The sequence below is a fragment of the Pseudogymnoascus destructans genome (genome assembly GCF_001641265.1).
Source record: "Pseudogymnoascus destructans isolate 20631-21 unplaced genomic scaffold scaffold_5, whole genome shotgun sequence".
NCBI lineage: Eukaryota > Fungi > Ascomycota > Leotiomycetes > Thelebolales > Thelebolaceae > Pseudogymnoascus > Pseudogymnoascus destructans.
Genome location: NW_020167524.1, coordinates 1,671,769 through 1,697,365, shown reverse-complemented (window position 1 = coordinate 1,697,365; position 25,597 = coordinate 1,671,769). Strand labels below are relative to the sequence as shown.

At 47.7% G+C, this 25,597-nt stretch overlaps 10 protein-coding genes across 10 annotated transcripts; 6 read left to right on the top strand and 4 right to left on the bottom strand.

Annotated features, from left to right (window-relative positions):
• Position 1: 1 nt before the first annotated feature.
• On the bottom strand, positions 2 to 2,133 carry VC83_02752 (uncharacterized protein). Its single transcript, XM_024466408.1, has 2 exons — positions 1,883 to 2,133; positions 2 to 1,829 (listed from the first exon to the last, which is right to left on the bottom strand). The coding sequence occupies exons 1-2, from the start codon at positions 2,079 to 2,081 to the stop codon at positions 148 to 150; spliced, it is 1,881 nt and encodes a 626-aa protein (XP_024326228.1). The 5' UTR covers positions 2,082 to 2,133; the 3' UTR covers positions 2 to 147.
• On the top strand, positions 2,134 to 3,720 carry TSC10 (3-dehydrosphinganine reductase). The gene is made up of 2 exons (XM_024466407.1): positions 2,134 to 2,633; positions 2,689 to 3,720. The coding sequence occupies exons 1-2, from the start codon at positions 2,508 to 2,510 to the stop codon at positions 3,598 to 3,600; spliced, it is 1,038 nt and encodes a 345-aa protein (XP_024326229.1). The 5' UTR covers positions 2,134 to 2,507; the 3' UTR covers positions 3,601 to 3,720.
• A 181-nt stretch (positions 3,721 to 3,901) lies between these two features.
• VC83_02750 (uncharacterized protein) lies at positions 3,902 to 5,520 on the top strand (the record flags this gene model as incomplete). Its single annotated transcript, XM_024466406.1, has 3 exons — positions 3,902 to 4,918; positions 4,977 to 5,169; positions 5,214 to 5,520. Exons 1-3 carry the CDS (start codon positions 4,432 to 4,434, stop codon positions 5,518 to 5,520), a joined length of 987 nt encoding a protein of 328 aa, XP_024326230.1. The 5' UTR covers positions 3,902 to 4,431.
• A 56-nt stretch (positions 5,521 to 5,576) lies between these two features.
• Positions 5,577 to 6,269, top strand: VC83_02749 (uncharacterized protein; the record flags this gene model as incomplete). Its single annotated transcript, XM_024466405.1, has 1 exon — positions 5,577 to 6,269. The coding sequence occupies one exon, from the start codon at positions 5,577 to 5,579 to the stop codon at positions 6,267 to 6,269; it is 693 nt and encodes a 230-aa protein (XP_024326444.1).
• A 398-nt stretch (positions 6,270 to 6,667) lies between these two features.
• VC83_02748 (uncharacterized protein) lies at positions 6,668 to 8,669 on the bottom strand. The gene is made up of 3 exons (XM_024466404.1): positions 7,865 to 8,669; positions 7,594 to 7,810; positions 6,668 to 7,530 (listed from the first exon to the last, which is right to left on the bottom strand). The coding sequence occupies exons 1-3, from the start codon at positions 8,091 to 8,093 to the stop codon at positions 6,903 to 6,905; spliced, it is 1,074 nt and encodes a 357-aa protein (XP_024326443.1). The 5' UTR covers positions 8,094 to 8,669; the 3' UTR covers positions 6,668 to 6,902.
• Positions 8,670 to 8,702: 33 nt separating this feature from the next.
• VC83_02747 (uncharacterized protein) lies at positions 8,703 to 10,114 on the top strand. The gene is made up of 3 exons (XM_024466403.1): positions 8,703 to 9,092; positions 9,163 to 9,245; positions 9,348 to 10,114. Exons 1-3 carry the CDS (start codon positions 8,914 to 8,916, stop codon positions 9,650 to 9,652), a joined length of 567 nt encoding a protein of 188 aa, XP_024326442.1. The 5' UTR covers positions 8,703 to 8,913; the 3' UTR covers positions 9,653 to 10,114.
• A 514-nt stretch (positions 10,115 to 10,628) lies between these two features.
• Positions 10,629 to 10,993, bottom strand: VC83_02746 (uncharacterized protein; the record flags this gene model as incomplete). Its single annotated transcript, XM_024466402.1, has 2 exons — positions 10,629 to 10,938; positions 10,989 to 10,993. The coding sequence occupies 2 exons, from the start codon at positions 10,991 to 10,993 to the stop codon at positions 10,629 to 10,631; spliced, it is 315 nt and encodes a 104-aa protein (XP_024326441.1).
• A 2,495-nt stretch (positions 10,994 to 13,488) lies between these two features.
• On the top strand, positions 13,489 to 14,541 carry CKB1 (casein kinase 2 regulatory subunit; the record flags this gene model as incomplete). The annotated part of the gene is made up of 2 exons (XM_024466401.1): positions 13,489 to 13,647; positions 13,714 to 14,541. 2 exons carry the CDS (start codon positions 13,489 to 13,491, stop codon positions 14,539 to 14,541), a joined length of 987 nt encoding a protein of 328 aa, XP_024326440.1.
• Positions 14,542 to 14,979: 438 nt separating this feature from the next.
• On the bottom strand, positions 14,980 to 16,470 carry VC83_02744 (uncharacterized protein; the record flags this gene model as incomplete). The annotated part of the gene is made up of 1 exon (XM_024466400.1): positions 14,980 to 16,470. The coding sequence occupies exon 1, from the start codon at positions 16,294 to 16,296 to the stop codon at positions 14,980 to 14,982; it is 1,317 nt and encodes a 438-aa protein (XP_024326439.1). The 5' UTR covers positions 16,297 to 16,470.
• A 7,443-nt stretch (positions 16,471 to 23,913) lies between these two features.
• On the top strand, positions 23,914 to 25,586 carry RAD10 (ssDNA endonuclease and repair protein). The gene is made up of 2 exons (XM_024466399.1): positions 23,914 to 25,012; positions 25,129 to 25,586. The coding sequence occupies exons 1-2, from the start codon at positions 24,272 to 24,274 to the stop codon at positions 25,432 to 25,434; spliced, it is 1,047 nt and encodes a 348-aa protein (XP_024326438.1). The 5' UTR covers positions 23,914 to 24,271; the 3' UTR covers positions 25,435 to 25,586.
• The last annotated feature ends 11 nt before the right edge of the window (positions 25,587 to 25,597 follow it).

The window sequence follows — 25,597 nt, the reverse complement described above, 5'->3', positions numbered from 1 at the left end:
TGCCATTACAAACATGAAGCTACAAATCGTGACCACGTAACGGATCCATGTGACTTTTGTTAAAGAATAGTCTATGCCGTAGCTTATTCGAGGTCTATGGAATGTATATGCTGTAGTAAATTTGATTTCATTTTTAATACTGCATATCTACAACTTGACACTCTTAACCACCCCGGCCTTAATACCAGTCTTCTCACCCGAGTAACCACCACGCTCCTCACCGCCCTTATAAATGGCCTTCATGCTGCCCAACTTCTTCAACTTCTCCTCATACTTCATCCTCTTCTTAACTCTGGGGTTGCGAACTTCCTTCTTCCTCTTCTGATGTAAACCTTTGTTCTTCTGTATCTGGTACGAAATGGCGCGCTTGCCATCCTCACCAACATCCTCGCACTCAACTCTGGCCAAGGAATTCTCAGCCTCTGCGGCAACAAGGGCTGCGTGCTTATCTTCCTTCATAGCTTTCTTTGCCTTCGATGTTTGTGCCACGAGATCGTAGTACTCATCTTCTTCGTCTTGGACCTTCTTGCCAGCGGCTCTATCCGCGTCATCCTCTTCGTCGCTATTTTCACCAAGCTCGGCGCCTCGGCCATACTCGTCTAATTTCTTGCCACGGCGTTCGGCTTCGGCATTCAGCCTGTTCTGCCTGTCGCGCAGGCGCTCACGGTACGGTAGATCAGCATCACCACCCGCGTCACGGCCAGCCTCGTTGCGCTTATTCGACCTCTGTGCGATTTGGGAGGTGTAGAAGCGGAGAGATTTCTTCTTGGCGGCCTTCTCCGCGAGGGCGCGCGAGGAGAGAGATTCTTCTTCTCCAAAATCGGAGTCGGAGTCTTGCACAGCAGCTGGCTTGGCCTTGGAGCTTGAGGATTTGCGTGTTTTGGTGGTGGGCATGAGGGAGGAAAGGTCGGTCAACGAGGCTTCATTGGCGTCGATTCGGGCCTTGCGCGCTTTAGCAGTTGCAGCAGCAGCAGCTTCAAGCTTGGCAGCCTTTTTGGACTTCTTAGTTGATGGAATACGTTCAAAGGCCTCTTCCTCGTCAGTTTCGGGTGTGGCTTCGTCAGATAGTATCTCGTCTTCTTCAAGGCCTCCAAAGGGCATATCCTCTGCTTGAAGAGTCTTTGTTTTGGACCACATCTCGCGGCACCGTAGCAGGCTATCCATAACCGCGTGGTCCTGGAGTTCCATAGGGTCAAGTGCTGCCTTTGCGTCCTCTTCCTTTGCTGTGGAAGTGAGGACGGCAAAGTACATTGTCAGCGCTCCAAGATAAGCAGCCAAGGCACGGCTCTTCATAACCGCGACTGTATTCCTGGGCCCTGTGGCATTGATTTCGTTGTTGAGATCCTCCAGGACCGGATGTAATTCCACAAACTCATTTGCCAGAAACTCGAATTCGGGATATCTCGTCTGCAGCAGCTTCAGCCGTTCCTCTGGTCCCAAATCGTCCGTGATTTCCACGTCCTTTAGGATCTCCGTGACCACGTCTCCATCATCGTCCTTTACTTCCTGCAGCCACTCATTTTCATCAAAACCAAAATCTGCCTCGGACATGCTCTGCAACTTCTTTTGCTGTAATCGCTTCGCTTCAGCCTCTTCTTCTAAAGCATCCACCTCCGTCTCGATATTATCCGCATTGTAGTAGTCTTTTTTCGATGATCCCCAACCCTCGGCATCTTCATCCTCCTCCTCTGCCTCTGATCCTTCCGAGTCCGATGTTGCCTTGCGATTCGACTTGCTTTTGCTCAATCGGCTTCCTGCCGCCTCGTCGTCTTCGGAACTAGCATCGGAGTATCCAAGAACTTCCTCGTCGGAAGGCTCAAGGAATGCGTCTGTCTACTGTTAGTAGTTGTAGGCGCGACGGAGATAATCGCATTAAACATACCTTGCTCTGCCCATTTGCGTTGCCGTTTGGCCTCTGGTCCCTCATCAAGCATAACCTTGTCTCTATTAATATGGAAGTCATCTTCCTCGTCGGCAACGTCCCTATAGGATGTAATTGGTCGAAGTTTCCCATCTTTTCCATCGAATTCTTTCGGGCCGCTTGGAGCGACTCGGCCTGAACCCTTTCTTTTCTTTGCCATTTTGTATTTGAGCTGTCCAGTTAGAATTAGAAAATGTGGCGTTCAGTGAGCGCAACCGTGGATGAGATCTCGCTCGAACTTTTTCGATACCACTATCTTAGTGCCAGATAGCGGCGAAAGGTAATTCCGTACCAGTAAACCCAGGTACCACCAAGGGGGTCCTCGGTCAGTCGCGACTTCCATTTTGGACTTGAAGGGGATTTCTTGCGAATTCCTGTAGTAACTGCCGTATACATTATATATGGAAAGGTATGACTACTGTATCTTGAAGCCAAGTTACAATATTTGGGAAGTTGGCAGACCAAGCTTCGAGCAAATAGACTATAAAAAAGTTTCCAATTTCAAAACGACCAAGCTGACATTAATTTACTGAGCTGACGACCCCCTCCTGATCGCCATCCTTCTCATAACACACAACAATCCCAAATGAGCCTCGATATCCTCTCCGCGATCTCCTGGAAGACTTTAACCTCCCTGATATTTGCCATTGGCCTCGGCGCGTTCATAATGGGTTGGCTCAGCCGCAAGAGCCACTTCGATGTGGCTGGGAAGGTACAATACTCATCCCCCAAGTCCCCCCATGGCCTTCATAGCTGATGATCCGTAGACAGTGCTCTTGACAGGGGCATCACAAGGAATGGGTCTCTCAGTCGCGAAAATTCTCTCGGGGAAAGGTGCCAACGTGGTTATCGTCGCCCGCAACGTTGGTAAGCTTGAAGCAGCATTGAGTGAAATCAAAGCTTCTGCAGCCTCTGCAACCCAGACCTTCCACTACATATCTGCCGATCTTACAGACGCCACTGAAGCCACCCGCATCGTCACTGACGTGATGGCTTGGAACAGTGGTGTCGCGCCCGACGTTGTGTGGTGCATGGCTGGCAGCTCGGAACCCCAGCTATTCTTAGATGCCCCCAGCAAGGTGCTCAGAAACCAGATGGATATCAACTACTGGGCAAGTGCAGAAATGGCGCAAGCAATACTGAAGGAGTGGTTGGCACCAGGTGAAGCGAGGAGTGAGAGACAAAGACATTTCATATTTACGGCCACGACTCTCGCGTTTTACCCCATTGTGGGATACTCGGCATATTCTCCATGCAAAGCTGCGATGCGCTCGTTAAGTGATACGCTATCCCAGGAGATTCTGCTTTACAGCGACTCAGTCAAAGTTCACACCGTATTCCCGGGATCGATCGACACGCCGGGCTTTGCACATGAGAACATTGGGAAACCGGCAATTACCAAGATCCTGGAAGAACCAGACCCACTGCAGTCTCCGGATGCGGTAGCTACAACTGCCATTTCAGGGCTGGAGAGCGGCGAGTACCTGATCACGACAAACTTACTTGGGTCCATAATGAGAGCTTCAGCATGGGGCAGCTCGGTGAGAAATAACTGGGTCATAGATAACATACTTGTTTGTATCGTGGCCTTAGTGTCTTATTTCATATCTGCAGATATTAACGGGAAAGTGCGGAAGTATGGAAAGATGAACGGGCATCCAAGCACATTCAAGGCCTAATTACCAACAAACAACCCTTTTAAGAGATAATAATGTATTGTATTGCCTATCTGCTTTTATTCTATTTCCAATCTCGTGGTACTGTTATTGAAGTGTCTTAATTGCTCATAAGCGGTGGAGGTGGAGTTTTACCGTCTAGCTCAAATGCTCTCACACACATAATCAAAATTTTGCCTCATACGCCCCTTCAATCGCCGTCCACCCAACCGTCTCGGAAGATGGTTTTCCACAAGGCTAACTCCATTCACTTTCCTTGGTCGGGCAGGCTCATAATCCCAACCGCAAAGCGCGCGTTTTGCTTCTCGCAGCCATGGCAAATGAGTGGCACACTCAGTGCCATTCCATCGCCCGCCAACTGAACTTTAGAACCCCGCGCTGAGGGCCCAGGGAGGCCTCGTGGTCAGTTATTTATGAGCCGATTGCGTATTATACGTCAGCTGCAGACAAGAGCAATTGTTTTACATGTAGCCTTTCGAGGTAAATTCCTGTTTCTTAGTGTGGACGTTTCTTTATTAAAAAGTGCTCTGCTGCATTGGTCTTGTTCGCTTGCTACCTTTTGCTGCTTTCAGATATCGCCAACCCTTATTGATCGTCGGCTTTGTCAATATAACAACCGTCGCCTTTGTAGATTTTGTATGATACCCCTCGGGTGTTCCCCGGGGGTCTATATCTCGAATCTGATGTGAACACCCCTTGCGGCTGTTTGTTTAACTTTTTAGTTTCTGCTGCCTTTTCATTCGCATCAAGTACCAGGGGCAACTGCAGCGAAACTTCTCATAATTGACAGACGAGCGTCGTTTTATCAAGCCTCCCTTACAGATTGTCTGCGCGATGGCCAACCCCTTTGGCAAAGGCAAAATGTCTTTGACAGAACGGGAAAGAATGGATAATTACGAAGCTGAGGAGGCAAGACATAAAGCAAGAATGGCAGGCAGACATGCACTGGCTGCGAAAATGAGGTGGGAGGCTGTTGAGAAACAGTGGTTAGCTACGAAAGCATACACGAACCAGGCGGCGCGATACGAGAATTTGACCGGTCCAAATGTTACAACCGGCTCAAATGTTACAACTGGAACAACTAGCTTAACCGGAATTCTTGCCACCCAAGATGGGGATGGCAATGGTATTAACGGTCCTCAGCCCCCTGATCGGCCATTGTCAGTCTTTTCGCCTGACCCAGACGCCGTTTTTGATACATACCCAGCAATTCGGAGAGGGCATTGGACTCATGGAGGCTTTCCTATGGATCCATCATTTGGCAATAGAGGAGACAAATACGAATCGAATGAACATTCGGGGTTATATCGCAGTGCAGATAGTAAGAAACCAAACAAACCATCAGGGGAAAACAAGGTGTTTCTAATGCACGAATATAGGGTGGACCAACCATGCGTTATATCAACCAGGCACAATTATTTCAATGATGTGGCATCAAGATTATGCATTCGACAGGACGTGGAGAGAGTGCGACAAGCCGTTTCTCACTCTAAACCGACAATCAGGTGTTATTTATTCCAAGAGGCGCAAATTTATTGTTGTGGCACGGTTTCAAGAGCACTATGTAGCTTTGTAGGTTGTCTTCAATTTAATTTGTGATGCCGCTAACTTGCCAGACCTGTATGGACTTCTTACGCCAATAAATTAGCAGGGGTTTGTTATGAAAAGCAGCGTGTAGAGTTTATGCAGATTCTCCATACAGGCGATAGCGTCGAAGGTGCTGATAAATTTAGATTGACCCCATACGATTACCTCTACCAACTCGAGAAGCGACGACAGCCAGCGACCGAGGGTCGACAGACTGTAGAGGGTAGCTGGCACCGACACATGGAAGACGATTGGCTGGATATGAAGCCCGATGGAGAGGCGCTCCTCTGGTTAACTTACCGGCTTCTTTCGACTACAGAACAAAGTGTCATATAATTGGATCCTTGCAGCCCAACTCTGTGGAGTACTTGCTCAAGACCTGGACTGCCGAGATGCAGAAGTCGACACTGGGTCATCTACTTGCGCTGGACCGGACTCCCGGCCTTGGTCGCGCGAGAAAAATGGACGAGGCAAGACAAACGGTAGATGATCTGACCCGGCATTTGCATCGGGAGTTGAATATAAGTCACGAAGCAAACCCTTCGGAAGTTTGGAACTCTGCAATCGCCGTGCGCAATACTAGGATTGAAGCTCGAAGAGCCCCCTTGGCAACAAGTCTGGAAAAGTTGGCTTTCGCATTAGAAACTGCAGAAACACTGGTTTCGGAAGCTACATTATATGGCACCATTTACATGACAGCAGTCGATATGATGAGAGTTATGCAAGAGACAAGAGGGTTTCTTCAGCTATTAGCTAAAATCGTTAAAGACAAAAATTACACCAGTGAAATGCCATTACCACCAGCAGGACAAAATGGGCGCTCTATTGGAATAAACTCTCCACGCTCTCCCTTCTCTTCCGGGTGGGCAAATAATGTGTACAATACAGCTGGTTCTAGACAACCTGGATTAGGCGAGCCGCGATTTGTTGCATCAGGAAGCGAATTGAGTCTCACTGCTGGGCAGCACACTCAGTTGGGGCATACTACAGAGAATACTGACCCAAATTGGACCTTTCCACGGGCTGAAGCTTTGAAGAAAAAGATTGAAGCTTCACAGCAACATAAAAAGAGGAAGATAGGATAAGAGGACCGCTGCGCACTATGATACACTCTAGAGCAGAAGTGTCCAGGCAGAGTATGCCTTGTTCGGAATGGTTAAGTATCGCAATGTGGGACTTATGTCTTATTTATTTATTTCCGGGTGATGGGCTGTTCCTGTTTTTCTACTTCAGTACAATGTTCAAGTTTTTACTTTTATTTGTATGTTATTTAGTTCTGATTGCACGCCGCGTTTTGAATCATAAATTGTTTACCCCCTAGGCCTTCAAGAATGAAGTATAGTTTGATAATCTTGAATATGTTCGTTATTTACGGTCTTCTCGCCTTTAATCTCAAGTCATCACTGATTTGATTCTTGGGTATCCTATTTTCAAAGAGCTGTATCATGCATGAACATAGGTCGACTGGTCAGAAGATAAAATTCTCCACATTCATATATACTATCAAGTAGAGCCCCAAAAGAATATTCAAAATCGGTTGGAGGAAATGAGTCCAATTTCCGAAGCAGTAAGCAAAGACACCAACTACTCTGTGCAAAAATCCAATTCACATTGTTACTGAAAAATCAAATAAAACAGTCCGTTTTCTTTCTGGAAACCGACTTATCCGTCGCCCGTCCCTATCTCACCCCTCTCTGAGTGTCAATGTCCGTATACTCCTACATTTTCACTCTTTTGACGGGGTTCATGGATATATCATCCGAAGGTTCAGGTTCCCGGGCCCGCTTCAGAGGTTGGAATCCTGTAGCGATGCCAGTTGTTTGCGCCGTTGCCGCTCCCGATGCTGTTTGCTGGAGTACAGCACCCGCATAAGTCTGCTCCCGTCCCGCCGTCGAATATGTTTGATTCACGGGCTGGGCCGTATTTACTAGGCCTGTCTGCTTTTCGGGGCCCGTCTTGTCTGCCGGGCGTTGCCGCTTCTCACTCCCAAGACTGTATGGCGCATTGCTCCACAGCGTAGGATCCAGCCCCATGAGTGTGGTTGATAGGGCACCCTTAGTCGCCATCATGTAAAGTTCGCAGAGTTTGCTTAGGGATCCGGGGTCCAAGTTACCAAGGAATTCAACCCTACTCCTATAAGACACCGCTTGGGGATATGTAAACCAAACATTTGCACACGGGGCTACGCTTTTCCGGCCAGCCTCTGCTGATGTTGTGGTTGTGTAAATGCATCCATGTTCCGTTTCGGCGTTTGGATTAATATCGAACTTGTTTCGAATAGACACATATTCGCCCCTCATCTCTGGTTTTGAAGCAAGCCCGAACCCCTTGTGCGTAAAAACTGGCCTGTTTTGGTCAGTCCCTTAGCTTCCATGGTCTCTTTCAACCCGTCAACAGTATACAACTTACAATGCTATGCAATGGTCGATAAAACGCGCGATGACAATAACCTTGCGGATTTTGACGAATACATTCATTGCCTTCATTCCTGGAATATCCGGGGTGAGTAAATCCTCCTTCTTTCGGTCTATGTCGGATCGTGCCAAATTAAGATGATCCTCAGTGAAGCTCCAAACACAAGCGATTCTGCCTGGCATAAACTCATGGCGAGTTCTCGATCCCATAACTGTAAGTTGTTTAGTTATAAATTCACCAGTAAGGGGAAAGAATGCATGTATACATTTAATGGTGCTGACACCGGAGCCATAATTGGGACCACTCGATGTGCTGGGAATTTGTGTCATCCTGCTGGGATTTTGTGTCATCCCCGTTGCAGGAGGTTGGCGCCAATTCATCGGTGTCATCCCCGTTAGAGAAGATTGGCGCGAATTCGTCGAAGTAATCCCCTTCACAAACCGCGACGACGTTTCATCGCGGCTAGGATCCGTCCGCCAATTGTCTCCAGACATGGCTTGTAAATCGTCTTCCTGGATAATAGGGGATAACTTGAACCTGTGGAGTAGAAGATGTACTGATTCTCGTATCACGACGATTCTCCAAACAACTCTCTGGGACTGAAAATAATTATGCGCTCGCAACCAACAAAATCTTCTTTCTTTCGAGAGAGAAGAATAGACTCAGAGCATGATAATGTCTTTCCGAGATAGACAAAGACCTTGAGTTACGATGATTGTCCGCATGCCATGAAAGGAGCCTACCATGAAAGGATCCACCGAGTTTCTCAAAAGCCGGAAGCGGCATTCTCACCATAAGGACTTGAGTCAAGCCCGCATGCGATTTTGTCATTGTAAACTATTTGCGGTATGTATTTCTCGGAAGCTATTGAGGAGAGACGACGGTGGCAGCCAGAGGCTGACCAAAAGCCCAAGCATGAGCATCGGATTGAGGCTGGACCGGGAACATCTGGCAAACTGCGCGGGTTTTAGCCGTAATATTTGATGGCAAATAAATATATATACATGGCAGATGAACAGAACCAGAACATGGCTTGATACGTGACGCTGTCGTCAATTTAAAGGTGTTTTAGACCCTGAGAAGTCCGCCTGAAGCCGATGCTGCTCTAGTAATGATGACCAGTGAACCCCGCCACTAAGCCGAATCCATTGCGCAATACCCCGCGGTGCTATAGATGCGTTTGAAATCCCCAACTGGGCGGACGAACCATAAAAAGGCTTCAGTTTCTATATATTTACCGTATCAATCTTTTGGCATAAGTTATCTGTATCTTATTTTCTGTATATTTAACTCGAGAACCTGTTGGCTTCCATTATGGCAGACCCCACTCTATATACTTACCCCTCCCCGCTCGAGGGTTATCGCGACCTCCCTCCCCTTCCGAATGAGTTTTCTGAGGACGGAAAGAGCTTTGAGAATCCATCGACAGGAAAGCTTAGTGACAGCTATACCAAATTCACTCCTCCGCTGAAAAATGGAGAGCATGCTGCATTGTAAGTCATAACCACGTGACAATAAGCCGTTCTTCCCTATGAGCGTGGCATTATAACTGATATAATACAGTGATGTACATATATACTACTTCCAGAGCAATGATTACCAACTCAAATTTGCGGGAGAATTGTGGGAACGCATCCGTCGCGAATGTATGCCATGCTGCTCAGTTCTTTTCTGCCACCCTTTACCACTCCTCTACCCCCCCCCCCAAACCTCTCTTCGAAAGAGGTCATATCAATAACACCCAACAGTCCCCGAACTCCGTATCTACAAATTATGGGACAAGCCCATCGGGCCCCATCCCATCGCGATGTTCGAGGTAAACCTCTTCACACCTGCACAGTTCGGGGCCTTCATTCCTTGGCTGGTGATCAACCGCGGTCCCCTGAGCACACTCGTGCATCCGAACACCAAAGAGATTGTGGACGGGAAGGATGTGAGCGATGAGGAGAGAGACCATACGCAGCGGGCGACGTGGATGGGCGAGCCTGTGCTGCTCGATTTGAGCATTTTTAAGCGTATGAAGGCCGGCGCCGTCGCCAGGGCAAAGGCATAGGAAGTACGGTCTTGGATATGAGCCTGTTCTCCAAGTTGTACCTAGGCTAAATAGTCGTTCAATATGTTGATAGTCCTTCGGTTATCGGAACCACCAGTTTGCTGATGCGTTCAGTCCGTCACCCTCGCTTTTGATACTATGCCACCAGCCCTTGGGGATGAAAAGGGCATCTCCAGGCCGAACAGTAACTTCGTGGCCGTCCAAGTTCGTAGGGTCCCAAACTGCTTCTTTGAGATCTACCCTCTCACGCCCCTGGAACATTTCCAGTCGCAGCAAGGCCGCAGGGCACACTACACACCACACTCGCAGTGGCTCATAACATCAGACCAACCGGTCCCGCATACACCCCCTTTCGGGAGAACCTCCGAGACACCGCCCTCTACTAGCAAACCTGACACCATCCCAACTGGCGGGGAAGGCGCTCAGTCAACGGGCCTTACAGCCACGCAAACACGCAAGAACTGCTCTCTAAGGTCATACTCTGTACATAAACCCATAGCTTAGCACGTCCCAATACCCTTCGGCAGGTCCTAGGGCCGCGGGTTACACCCGCGTCCCGCTGGACGTTAATGAATATCATCATCATCATCATCTGTAGTTCCAATGCCTATAATTTGGGAACATGCATAAAAGTGATAACCACACTTGAGAGTATCTGCGATCCTAGTCAGTATGAAAAATGCTAGGGGGTTCGTCGACTTACGGGTATGCAGTCGAATTCCAGCCGTCTTCTCCTTTGTACCAGTTTCTGCAGCCACCAATATTCCAAATCCATTTCTTGAGAGACTTCTGAATGTCGCCGGTCCATTCCAGCTCAGCTTCTTTCTTCTATGCCATGAAACTGGTTGAACCAATACTGAATGTGGATGCTCACTCTGTGTAAATGTGCCCCGTCACTGTGTTTGGCCCCAAGATAACGAAGAATTTTGGGAACCCGTCCATGGCGCTGCCCATATACATCTGAGGCCCGCCGCGCTCATTGAAAACTTCTTCGAGGGACTGAACTATTGCGGCCAATGACTTCCAGACGATGGAACCAGTTCAATGTATCGAAGCCGTTGGCGAGGATGATAACATCGGCGCGAACAACTTCAGTGCTGTTCGCAGAAACTTTTGCATCTTGGGCCGTCTGCGATTCACGAATAGGACCAAGCGTTACTCGATCCTCGTGAACATGGGTAAGTGGAAGAGTAAATAGCACGATCCTCTTATCATTCAGAGAATTAAACCATTTCCCATCAATAACAAGGCGCTTGCAAACAAACACCATATTTCGGGGTGAGTATCTTTTAAAGTCAGCGGTTGCGAGATTCGAATATTAAAATGGAACACTTACCTCATGATACCTCTTTGGGACCTTTTTCTTCATGTGATCAACCAGTGCTACCTCAAGTTTTGCTATCTCCTTTTCAGCGTATTTACGTCCCCAAACAGTCTCCAGTCATATTCTGCTCGTGTGGCGATATATAGTCTCCGGAGTCTGGCAAATCCCGGAATGTACGTATTCAACCACGGACTCCATTCCTCCCAATTCTCCTCTCCAAATCCAAACGGCAGAGTTTGCCTTGGAACCACCCAGGGAGGCGATCGCATAAGCTGAGTGACTGCCATTGCCCCATATGTTTTAGTGAGCTCTGGGACAAATTGAGCTGCACTACAGCCTGTTCTAACCACGAGGATATTCTTATCTTTCAGATCAACGTCATATCTCCACCTGGCAGAATGAAAGATGGCGCCCTGGAAGTCCTCTACTCCTGGAATAGTTTCTGGCATGCAATTTGGTTCTACCAGACCTCCAACTGCACTGATCAATATCTTGGCTCTGGTTTTCTCTGAGCGGACGAATACTGAACTTTCCCCTTGATTGTTCAACATAGTGACCCGATCATAGCTGCTTAAATCACCAACGCCGTTGACGAGTTCATGTATTGTCAACTCCCAGAGGCCTTCGGCGTCGTTCCAACTGCATGAGGTAACTTTGCTATTAAGCTGAATTTTGTCAACAATTTCATATTTCTCGCAGACTCCTTGGAGGTATTTCACAATCTCTGGCCCAGGAGGATAAAACGAAGACCGCTTGTGATTTTGAGCAAAAGAGAATGAATAGAAAGCGGCTTGGCTGTGTATGATATTAGCATGTAAACGAATATAACCCAGAAGTTAAGACATAATATCTTACATATCGCATGCCACTCCGGGGTATCTGTTGATCCACCAGGTCTCGCCAATGCCTGACTGTACCCATAGCAATGCCAGATTCCCCAGCGCCTATAATGGCCACGGGATAATATGTGTAACTGTTGGCATCATATCCATTTTCCTTGGAGATTCGGGTGCCGTAAACCTGAAAACTGTGAGCTGGATATCGTTTACATATGGGATGATTTCAATACCTGCTCAGAACGCTTCGAGTCTGTCGAAGCCATGGCTTGGAACTGTATGTGAAGTGTTTGAAGAAGAGAGTGGTCAATAAAGTAACCGAAGTCGATATAAATAAATATCAACCTGGAAAGAGGGTGATCGATGAATCCAGTAATCGAAGCCGATATCAACAAATATCAACCTCGGGATGTGAATGCATGTGTTGTGTTGAAAGTAGAAGGTGGTCAATAGACTCAGTAACCGAAGTCTGGAGATTCAATTATCGTTCGCGCGCTGGCTTCCTATAATAAGCAATGGGTTTATTCACTGATAGTATTTGCTTCAAGAGACCGCTATTTACTCTCTGCTTATTCCGTGCACTAAGTGAATCGTTCCACAGATAGTAAGTACGGATTCACTCCAGGAGCACTATTTCGAGAATTGGCCAAGTTTGAGGTAACCAACCGGTTCAAGCGGCACATTCAACCACGGATTGTTTCTCAAATTGGTTATAAAGACGCCGACAGACGTCATTACGGTCTCTGGTGGATACCAGAAGGAAGCACCAGATATCCCCTTTCCCGAAACCGCGATGGATAAAATAATCTAAAAGTATACCTGTAGTTACTGGAGCACTATGGGGATTTCTTGCAGAACAAATACCGGCATATGGCGTGTTGATAGAGGAAAATAGGTTGACTTGGTCCCTTTCCTTACCCCTCAGGTCTAGCTTAGTAGCTAAAAATAGACCCTTATTTATGTCAAAAGTAACAGTCGGGTAGCATATTAAAAACAAGCTAATAGTCCTTTGTTTTATATCCTGCAATTCAATAACTTTGAGATAGCCATGCCAAAAAGAACAAGAAACCATTGTTGACGCCCTTTGATTTCTCAGAAAAGGAAACTGTCACGTGCTATGCTTGGCGTTTACGTATTTCCCAAATACGCTTTAGCGCGCTGATGAGAGCACCACGCTCGGAATTCATTGCGAAGCCGCGATATCAGAGAGCACCAGGCGCGAAAACCAAACGTTTCGACTGTCAGGGGTTATATTGAACCTTCTCCATATCAGTTTGCTGTTACTATTGGGCAACTAAAGTATAGCTGCACTCTCCAAGACCACTTTCCCCCCTCCGACTACAGCGCGTGCAAACGCATTATCGCAGTTCGACCCCGCCATCCGCGATCTGCATCTTCGCTAGCACAAACAGCTCTGCTTCCAGATAAGCGACAACTACCTCAATCTCCCAGAGTATATCAATATACTGTTCAGATATCCGACATAGGGTACCGACTCTCTATTTTTGATCCCCGACCTTCTTCCTACTGCAGCTGAGGCTCCCATACCATAGCTGCTGAGCCTCTACGTTTATATATCGGGTATAACAAAATCAAGCGCGCTGCTGAGAGGGCACAGTGAAGCTTAGGGACGAGAGCATAAAATCATCAGGCATTCTTTCGGTAGCCTGCTTGAGATGTCGTCCTCGTCTGCCAGCCCCGAATCGTGGATCACCTCGTTCTGCTCTCTCCTGGGCCACGAATACTTCGCCGAAGTTTCGGAAGACTTTATTGAAGATGACTTCAATCTTACGGGCCTACAGGGCCAGGTCCCAATGTATAAAGAGGCATTAGAGGTACGCATTACGTCTTCCTTTCGCCAGATTTTTTGAATTGCCAATTTCAATGCTGACCCCTCCAAGATGATTCTAGATGTTGAACCCGAAGACACCGAGGAGGAGGAGGATGATGATGATGATGAGGACCCCGATGAATCCCTTGAAAGCGCAGCACGTCGGCTTTCAGAGCGCCGCCAGAACCGCATGACGTCGGATCTCTCAGTTATCGAATCCTCGGCCGAATTGCTGTATGGACTCATCCACCAGCGCTATATATGCTCTCGCGCTGGCATCCAACAGATGAGCGAGAAGTACGAGCTCTCTCACTTCGGAAACTGCCCGCGCACGAACTGCGACCATGCCAGGACTCTACCAGTGGGCCTATCTGATGTGCCAGGAGACGACACGGTGAAGCTGTTTTGCCCAAGCTGTCTCGACGTTTACGTTCCACCGAACTCGCGGTTCCAGACCGTGGACGGCGCGTTCTTTGGCCGGACTTTCGGTTCTCTCTTCCTCATGACCTTCCCAGACTACGACCTCTCCAAGAAGGCCACCGAGGTCCTCTCGCCAACTCGGGCTTCGGATGGTGAAGAGAAACCAATGGTAAATGGTATGCTGGCACACAACCTGGGCCCTGGTTTGGGCAAAGGCAAGGTGTACGAGCCACGAATCTATGGCTTCAGGGTCAGTGAGCGGGCACGCAGTGGGCCCAGGATGCAATGGCTCCGCAGTCGGCCAGACAACGTGCAGGTGCTTAATACGGCGCGGAACCACAGTGATGAAGATATGGAGGACGATGATGCCGCGATGGCGAATCCGCAGAAAGTGCGAAGGGCCGGCCAGTTAAAGGGCGCTGGGGCCAGGAGGAAGAATGACGGGAGCCCCATGAGTGTGGATCAGACGGGACTATGAACAAAAGCATCTGGCATATAAGGGTTGTTATTTGATTTGCCGTCGGCCTAACTGCGATCCCATTGACGGCTTATTATGGCATGATATTTTACGAAAGCATTGACGAGCGCTATGAAGAGGAGTGGGTGAGGTCGCCGCGCCGTGGGATAATAGATGGCCGGGGGGGGATACAGCAGGAATGGAGTTGTATAGATGAATCAAAAGAGTGATCATGGGTTTTTTCTTACCCGTGCCTCCGTTCCATTTCAATGTAGTAATATGAGAGTCTTGTGGGGAATCCACCAGGGGGCAGGAATACCGTTTTGTACTGTACAAGTCTTATTGAGTATTATCAGAGTAGATAATCACACACAAAAAATCAGCGATGATGCAGACAAACTCAGTATAAACGTACAACACATTAGTCGCGTAAATTCCTCACAAGGGCATAATAGTACACTATTCAGACAACACTCCATCATCCGTAACGCTCCAGCTCCTCTCCCTTCCCCTCTCCTCTCGTATTGTCACCGTAACATCTTCCTCCCCTTCAGCCTCACCTTCACCGGCTACAATCGGATTCTCCCCACCTTCTGGTACCCCCTCCTCCTCCATCAACGGCATCCTCGCCCCCTCCTCCTGAGCACCCAACCTCCTCACCGGCGGCGGCGGTGAAAACGGGCGCACCCCTCTCGACTTATTAAAATGACCCTCTGTCGTCGTCCGCTGGGAGAATATACTCGCCGCCTCGTCTCGGTCTCCTGTCACCGCCCCCGCAAGACTCTGATACTGCTCGCCCTCTACCAACATGCTGTCGCCACGACGATGGTGCGGACGATCAGCGTTCGCTTCGGCAAGAATGCTCTTCTGCGGGAGGATACTGAATAACTTCGTCCCATTACCGTGATTCCCATCGAGATCGTTGGCGAAGAGATCAACCCCCTTATCCAGCAGCTCATCCAGCCCTCCACCCGACCAACCCTTCCGCGCCAGCGACTCATAGATATCCACCTCCGCCCTCACTAGTGACGAACTCGCCTCCACAATCTTCACGCTCGCCTCCTGACTATCCCTCAACAGCGCCCTCGAGTGTCCCGCATGCACCGCCGTCAACTCATCCAGCCGCGTCGTCAGATCCACCAAGTGCCCACGGAAGCGCGCCACATCGCGTTTACGCTGTTTGTGCAGCTTCAGCCCCTCCTTCTCCATCCGCCTGATCTCCCGGCTCCGCTCCTTCACCTCCCGCTGGTACGCCAGCTCCTCCTCCTCCATGCTCCGCCGCCACCCATCTAGCTCGTGCAGTAGCGGCACTTCGAAGCTGCGGTATACCGTCTCTGATAGGATCTGCTGGTGGTTCGCCACCAGCTGATGGATCCCGCTCGCCGCCATCAAGTTATCCGCCGTGCACGTCCCCTGCGCCGTGATGCTATTGCCCAGACTACCACCGTTGATGTGTAGTGTCTCACTCCGGGCCTCCTTCAGGCGCGCGCAGGATTCGAGCGCGCTGCCGAACTGGGAGGCGCATTTAGAGAGCTCGGCGAGCGCGTGTCGGTACTGTTTGGCGGTGGTGAGGAGCTCGGAGTAGGCCGACTGGGAGAGCTCGAGGTCGTTCTTGGTGAGGACTGCGTGGTGGCGCTGGGGGGGCGGGGGGGCGGGAAGGTTGTAGGCGGAGATGGGGTTCGCGGTGGAGGCGTAGGAGTACGTGGGCGAGACAGGGACGGGTGGGAGTTTGCTCGGTGTTGGGGAGGGGGAGCGGGAACCCGCGGTTGCTGCCATGGCTGTGGTTTGTTTTAACACAGTTCCGTTGTTTCCTGTGCCAGGGAGGGTGATTTTGGTTGGTTCTAGCGAGAGGGTGAAAGAGAGGGAGAGGATATATTCATAGAATTTCAGTGGAAGAGCAAATCGGCAGTATTATAAGCATGGATCCAACATCTCTTTGCTTTGTTCTCGTCGTCGCTGTGGTGGTGTAGTACAGTCGTCGTCGGCGTGGGTGGGACTAGTCGGAATAATATTGTTGCGGTCTTGGTAGTAACCCACTAACAAGTAACGTTGGAGGTAGTGTAATGGTCATGGTGGCGTAATGTCACCAAAACCCCACCTCGTAACTTCAAACTTGTAAAAAAACAACAATGGCGAGACGAAAAAGCTTTCGGGTTTAGGAAACTGAGGCGCGTATGGCTGAAGCTATAGAGGCATACAACGGTCGACAATTTACAACCTTAAAAGGCTGTAGCAGAACACTTGGAAGTCAGCCGCTCAACATTGGGCAAAATTGATAAATCCACTTCACTAAAGTACTCTCTTCAACTGCAGATAGAAGTTGTTGGTTATGTCGCATCCATAGGACGCCCTATTAGACACTAGCTAATCAAGGAATTGGCAGAAGAAATCAGGATCTAAAGAGTGCAACGTGTTAATGACTTATTAAAGGAGCTACAAGATACGCAAAGTGTTCTATCTACATAGAGAGCTAATAAGCAAGGTAAAAGAGTAGTGCATAAGGAGTTATTGTGATGAGTACTTAAGAAATCCAGTTGGTAGTTTCACAGATTGAAAATGAGACCTATAACAACAACGACAAAGGTTAGATGCAAAGGGTTAAACAAGACAGTATTATCGACTAAATTAAGGAGGACCTACTTATAGATGATTTGTCTAACTTGGAAATGGGTACACTTAGTTGTATTATAGTACAAAATTAATTTGAAGTTGTTAAGTTAGATTTTGGTGACCATTATGCTACTATGACCATTACGCCACCATGACCATTACACGACCTCTCACGTTTTACAGACACCGGTATCTGAATACTAAGCAAAAAACATGACGGACATCCCTGTTTAGTTAGCAATTACGTAACTTTGTTACTATGTAGACAAATCCACAAGCTAGTGATTCTACTACTAGTTAAAGTGATAAGTGATTTATAGTAATAGAAGTGATTTATAGTAAGAATAACGTAAGTGATGGTGTAATGTAGGGGACTGGGTAATGTGGTAGATTTACCCTACTAACTTTAGATAATTGTAAATAACTTAACAATGAATCGTCACAAACACCTAGGTATTGCTAAACATCAGGGTTAGCACAAATAATCATAATAATCATGACTAACTTATTCAAATAGTCAAATATTACATAAGCATGACTAGTCATAATCATGAATATTCATGATTATGATAATGTGGTTTACTACTAAGTGGAACATCCTACAAATGAAACACTTTTAGACTACATTGCAACCTTAAACCTAATTACTCCACTACACTAACGTCCTCCACAAGCGAGTGTCACATACAAGTGAGTGTCGCACGCAATTGACAGATCGTAACAAACTTTCTAACAACAACAACTATAGACTAGAAAATCAATTAAATTAATTATACACCTATTCTATAGTATCTTCGTAATCCCTTTGACATGTGCGAGCATTATGCCCAGTCTTACCACACATTCTGCAACGTCGTTGCTGTCTTTCAACCCCGCCACCCTGTCATAGTTCTTGAGATATCTGCTCTCCCACAGCTAGGTGAGCAAGTACATCCTGCCCTTCTTGAATTGTAAGGCACCCTCCTTGTTGTATACGCTTTTTTTTCGCTTTTTGCGCTGACTTGCAACTTCATTTGCTTGTTGTAAGGCCTGAACTTCCGCCTTCATTAGAACAGCAGAATGCACCATTGTTTGAGCACCTCTTAACAACTGGTCTAGCGCATTGTTAATAGGAGTTGGTGAGCTATTTTGATGGCATATAATGCGATCTTTAAGATGTGTAGTTTGACTGCTAGCTCTATTAGATTGTGTGGTGTTTTAGGTTCCCATGAAGCATCCTCAAAGGTTGGTGGTGTTAAAGGCCATAGTTGAATGTCAAGCTGTGACAACACAACATCAGGACAGAATGGAACTAGCCCTGTAGCTCGAAAACTACTGCAGATGTTCTGCTTTGTGATTGCGTCAAAGCCTGCTTAAAGGCAGGAAGAAACTCAACTTTCGTAACATGGTTTATATGAGTGCGGATTAAGCTCTCAACTTGCCGTCCATATGCCTTCTTAAGTGGTCCAAAGCAACTAACATCAAGCGGTTGAAGTAGATGAGATGAGTGCGGAGGCATATAAAGCAATATTATACCATTCTCCTTACAGTATTGCTCAAACGGTAGAGAATAGTGACTCTCATGGCCATCTAGAATTAACAGGCGATGTGCACCAACTGTACGATGCTTTGTATGCTTATGAAAATGTTGGATCCATTGAAATCCAAGTTCATTTGTCGTCCATCCATTCTCACTTACTGCGAGAATCCAATCTTGTGGTATATCTTCATGTCATACTGACATTCGTTGCACTCAGTTTGCTATCAAACTCAAGAGCAAACTTGGAAATCTCCTCCTCAAACCTACAAGTCACTATACATATTTTGGCTTATCACACCAACAACAAGAGCAATACTACTCAACGATAGCTACAACCATCTATGATTCATTACACGTCATCGCTCCTTAGTTACTGGGCCGATATTACCACATAGCATATCTCTACAACCCTCTATGATTCATTACATGACATCACTCATACTACCACATGACATATCTCTACCAACTAGAGGCCTAGGAGCATGAACGATAGCTCTAAAAGCTCCTACGAACCTCTATGATTCATTACATGTCATCGCTCTTTAGTTACCCACAAGATTGGTTAAGTTATGACATAATTTGTCTATGACATAATTTGTCTATGACATAATTTGTCTATGACATAATTTGTCTATGACATAATTTGTCTATGACATAATTTGTCTATGACTGTAAGGACACAGGGCACCCAGCTCACAGTAATAGCATATGAGAGTGCGAGTCGGAGGCTAAACGGATGCTATCCTATAGGTCTACTATGAAGGATACAAAAAAGATGAAGGGGGAACCACGTTGAGTCTGTTTCCTTAAGTACCCGAAACGGGCCTGACTCGGTTATCCCAACCCTAGCCCTGAACCTTCCACCACAACAGGTCTGCATCGGCCCTGAACCCTATACACTTACCGTCCCCCACTATAGTGTAACTCGCTATATGCTCCTCTACTGGTTCGAAACCCCACCGAGTCGGATTCCATGCTTGTAGTGACCGTAACAGTTCTGAGACAGGTTCTTCGAGTATCTAGGTATGGAGGCATCCTTACACTCGGGACCCGTTAACAGGAGTAGTATTTGACGCTATCCTGGTTATTACGGAAAGACTCACGAAATATGGAATATTTGTGCCACATTTAGAAGCTAGCGATGCTGAAGCACTCACATACACCTTCCTTCGAGTCATATTAGCCGATCACGGATTACCGGAAGAAATCATCTCAGACAGAGACAAGCTTTTTACTTCAAAATTTTGGAAATCTTTAATGGCGCTTTTGGGAACAAATCATAAGCTATCAACAGCTTTCCATCCCCAAACAGATGGTCAAACAGAAAGACTGAATCAAACCCTTGAACAATACCTACAGAGTTATGTCAACCACCAACAAGACAATTGGGTTCAGATATTACCCATCGCACAGTTTGCATATAACAGCACGATGACCGAAGCAACAAAAGTCTCACCGTTCTTTGCCAATTACGGCTATCAGCCAGAGGCATATAGACAACCACGACCGGATGAATCAAGAGCAGAACAAGCTATGATCGCCGTGGAACAACTCAAATATGTAATGGTGGGTGCACCAGATATGAGAATCTAGCCACCCAAGGAAGGGATGAATTTACTAAGACAACACACTGTCTTAGGAAACAGAGCCAAAGGGTTGTAGCTTAGACTATTCCACAACGCAGCAATCAGGTGTATGATGTGGTGAAGTGGTTTAGACAAGTTGCAACAAATGTTGAGTCTGAGAACTCAGGGGTAAGTCAGAGGTTAGCACCTCACTGACTTTCAAAAACAGAGAATAACAAGATCAATGCTTGGAAGCTTGGAAAAGACGTAGAAGTATGTGCTAGTCGATTTACTGTATTGCCTGCTTGCCCTTTCTTAAGGAAAGGGCAATCCTATTTATGCCAAAGGAGTGTAGTTCTCTCATTTTCCAAGACTTTCCATGACTAACCAGGCTTGGTAAATGTATTAGAAATCAAGTGCGACCCACAACTAGCTTGCTAATCATGTAGTGAACGTAAGAGAATCCCATAGAACCATCTCTTGGGTTCCTAGCCTATAGGAAGTGAAAAGGAGGTCCAAGGTCAGAGTACCTATAGACAAATTATGTCATAACTTAACCAATCTTGTGGGTAACTAAGGAGCGATGACGTGTAATGAATCATAGAGGGTTGTAGAAGCTTCTAGAGCTATCGTTCATGTTCCTAGGCCTCTAGTTGGTAGAGATATGCCATGTGGTAGTATTGACCCACCCCCTTAAGGAGGAGATTTTCTTAATAACTTGTTCAATGAGTGTCCAAATGATATGCCGTGATGTATGTAGCATAAACAGATGTAGTAGAAGAGTTTGCAGCAATCGTTGAGTAGTATTGCTTCTGTTGTTGGTGTGATAAGCCAAGATATGTATGGTGACTTGTAGGTTTGAGGAGGAGATTTCTAAGTTTGCTCTTGAGTTTGATAGCAAACTGAGTGCAACGAATGTCAGTATGACAAAATAGTTCCATGAACAACTCATGACAGACATCCAATTCTTAAATAAATGATCTGCCGCATATGCAAACAAGAAGCGCAGTATAGAACCTGCCTTCAAGGAGGGGGATAAAGTATACCTACTCCGGAAACATATCAAAATGAAACGACCAAGTACAAAGTTGGACTTCAAGAAATTGGGACCATTCAAAATATTGAACAAAGTCAGCTCAGTTAATTACAGACTGCAGCTACCCAAGAAGTCTAGACTACACCCGGTATTTCATGTCTCACTATTGGAACCAGCAAGAGGAAGCACCCCAATTGCGACCGATACAGAACTCCAACCAGAGAATGAGATTGTTGAATACGAAGTCGAAGCGATCCTAGACAGAAGGTTAGTAGGACGCAAAGAAGAGTTTTTGATAACATGGAAGGGTTATGAACTTATGAACAATTCATGGGAAACGGTCAGAAACCTTAGCTGTCCAGAGCTACTGGAGGCGTTTCGCCGTCGACACCCAAGCGATCAAAGAAGCCAGGAGACAGGGCCACGAAAAGGTCCTGGTCAGGGGCAGCACCCTCGGAAACGGCAGTAGAAGGGCTGTGCAAGAGAGTCCCTTTGACCTCTGCCTCCCTACACTCCTTCTCCTCTGCTTCATCCAATTCGTCCAAAGATTTCAGACCACGATGCAGCATCTCAACTCCACAGGTTTTGAGAGCCTTCTGTCACGGTTCACCAAGGCATAGGGCGCCAGTTGGGTATTATGAATTAAACTCAATCTAGAGAAGAAAGGAAAGAGAAGAGGAGCACTCGAGCAGTGGCTCGATCTATATACAGCTATGTTGTTGTGGAGTGAATTCTCTTTAGTGAGACCAGTTCTGAGAATTCACTCCACAACTGAAAACTTCGCTCCAACCCCGGAAAGCTCCCCACACCCCTGAACCCCCACTCGAGCTGCAAGGCGCACTTGATATCGTAACACCTTCTGCTGTTTGCGAAGACGCATGCGACAGGCATATGCTTCTTGAGTGCAGAGGTGAGCCTCTCGCTCCTGAGATGCCGCCGCTTCCTCTTCTACCTCAAGATGCTCTTCTTCTTTTCGAAGCTTCTCCCAATCAGTTGGAGAAGGGGCGCAAGCGTTGCATTTGGAATTGCGACGAGTACATTCACTACAACGATGACTACCAGCAACAACAATACAGAATCGATTGTTGTGAAGACAGCTGGAACATGGCGACATTAGGTTTCCGTTCTTTTCAATACGGTCTGCAAGAAGATGACGTTCTTTGATTTTTATGTGTCTACTAGAAGACATGGTAAGCAGCGCAACCTGCTCGACAATTAAGTGGGCATCACCCTACTTAAGTAAGCGATTCCTTAATCAGCAAGACCTAAGGGACTAGGCCTTTTGGAGGAGGACCTAGTGTTACGGCTACGGTAACGTGACATCATGGTTACAGGACCAGGGCCTAGTAACGTGACGTGTGAGTCACAGGGGGCAAGCGGGGTAGGCTGCCATGTGATGGGGCTAATGGATAGTTGCAGAAACTAGTGGATATTGGATAGTTGAGCTATCCACGAACTATCCTGAATATCTAGCTATCCGCCAACTATCCAGATTACCCATGAGGCACGACGCCACTATATAAGTAGATAGTATTTCCTTAGATAGGAGCTTCGTGCTCAACTCAATATAGTATTCTTTACAATACTGTAACGTGTTACTTGGAAAGCCTTTGTGTCTAATCCCCTGCCTCCTCTGTCAAGTCAACCTTACGCAAGAAACCTCTGTGTCTTCTATCGTTTAGAAGTCAGCGTTACAATGAGCCAAAAAGGAAAAGGGATAACGCAGACAAAGAAGCCGGAAGGATCGTTGACAACGAGGAAAACCAGAGAGTAGGGTCGTCACCTACTATAGTTCAGCGACCTTGGCTACTCTACTTACCACCAACCTCATCAAAAAGGGTCGCTACCAATGACAAAGAGGGTTATATACAGCTTGATTTCCTTAACAAAGGAGAACTTGTTCTTATTTCCTTAATTCCTATCCCACCATCAAAAACATATCAGGCATACAAGGAATTACCACAACTTATCCTCAACTGGGACAAGGGAAAAACCCTCGTTATTAACGACCAAAGTATACCACTTAAGTATTGGAAGATACTATATAAAGACAGCCTTCCAACTTACTGGAAGGTAATTAAGAATAACTGGTGTCAATGGAGGGTAAGCTACGATAATACACCTTATTACCTCGATACTAACGACTATTTTAGTTTGTTTATTACTCATTTGTTGCCTGCCAGAGGGACTGCGAGGTATTTTGGAAGAAGTATGGCGAATTCTCGTCTATAACGAGGCTATATAGTACTCTCCGGGGGGAGCGTATAGCAGCTGATAAAGCAGATGCAGACTTAGCAAAGCAAGAGGTTGACTTTATAGCTACTTAATGCATTGTGGGGCATGAGGGAAAAGAGCAGTACTTATGAAGAAGGACATTGATATTGCTCGTTTATGGCAAGAAAACAATAATAGAAGTGTACAGTGGTGGCATACCTTCTAGTATATAGTAGACTATAGGCTATATAGAGCAATTTACTTCCGAAAAATGATGTTTATATAGGCTATATATCAAAATTCTCGTTGGAAACGAGGAATCACCTGCGCATGCGCAGGTGATTTTTCACTAGTTTGCCGAAGTCGCAGGTGAGAAAAATACGATGCGCAATGCGGAAGTGATTTCTCCAAAACTCAAATTTTCCCTCGCCTACGGCGACCCCATTTTATCGTAAAAAAAGTTGCCGACGTAGACGTAGCAGACGTGTATTACTATATAAGACGTTAATTTACACGGAAGCTCGTCGTTACCCTATACTATATCTCCAAAACTCGGCCTGAACGAGCCTTCTGAGGCCTCGCGAGCGCGTTGATGGGGTGGCTACAGGTTGGGGCCGGCCCACTTGGTGGCTCCCATTCCCAAGCTATTAAGAAGAAGCAAGCGCCAACCATGTCGTAGCCTTATGACGGGTGCCAGTTCGAACTAGCACCCATCATAAGGCTACGACCATCTTTTCAGCCTTGCGTCACATCCTCCAACCTTCCACCTCCACCTCCACCTCCCCGACAACAGAGACAGCCACTACTATGGCCGACGACGACGACCAATTCGGGGCCGACCCCGACTTCCTCGCCGCCCTCGCCGCCTCCGACAACCCTCCCCCCACCACACGCATAACCCAACCCACCCCCCATCGCCTCGACCCCGCGACCACCACCCCCTCCAGCACCAAGATCGTGCAACCAACCCCCCAAGCCCTGCCCTTGCGCTCTAGCGGCTCCGCAATCTACGTTTCGCACCGGCAGAAGGGAAATCCCATGCTCGCGTACCTGCGCGCGCAGCCGTGGGAATGGCGCGACACGCCTGCGGACTATGTGTTGGGGGCTACGACATGCGCGCTGTTTCTGAGTCTGAAGTACCATCGTCTGCACCCGGAGTACGTGTATAACCGCATCCGCGGGCTGGGGGGGAAATACGCGCTCCGCGTGCTGTTGACGCTGGTCGATATCCCGAACCACGAGGAGTCCGTCAAGGAGCTCAGCAAAACGGGGTTAGTCAACAACGTAACCATCATTCTCTGCTGGAGCGCCGCGGAGGGGGCGCGATATCTAGAGCTCTACAAGGGGTTCGAGCACGCGTCTGCGGCGGGGATAATGGGGGTGCAGGCGAAGGGGTACGCGGAGCAGTTTGTGGAGTTTGTGACGGTGCCGAGGGGGGTGAATCGGACGGATGCGGTGGGGATTGTGGGGGCGTTTGGGAGCGTGAGGGCGGCGGTGAATGCGAGGCCGGAGGAGGTGGCGGTGTTGAGTGGGTGGGGGGAGAAGAAGGTGAGTAGGTGGACGGAGGTGGTGAGGGAGCCGTTTCGGGTGGCGAAGGCGGGGAAGAGGGGGTTGGGTGAGGGGGAAGAGCGGGGGGGGGTGAGAGGAGGGTTGAGGCGGTTGAGACGGTTGAGGCGGTGCCGCTGAGGGATATGGACAAGTATACGAGGCCCAAATCGCCGGGGATGTCGCGAGAATCGGAAACGGCACAGATCAAGGGCAAGGAAAGGGAGCCACAATCACAGCCGAAGAAGCCTTTTCAGCTTCTAGAGCTTGACTCAGATTCAGGGGGTGAGGAGGCGCTGATTGCGGCGGAAATTGGAGAGGAGGGACGGCAGAAACGCCGTAAGATTGAGGAGGAACAGAAGAGGAAAGAGGATGAGCTGAGTGGGGGCGTTGCGGCGGCGCTGGCGAAGCTGAGAAAGGAATAGATGATGTCGCCACCGGCGGGCGAGGAGTTGTGGCGTTCTATGTATTGGTATGGTGGAATGGGGGTTTTAGGGTGTCTATTTTGGAGTTCGAGGTTGGTAAGGGGGGGTTTTGTACTGATAAATCGTCAACAATTCCAATTTTATTTCACAGCACGCAGCATTT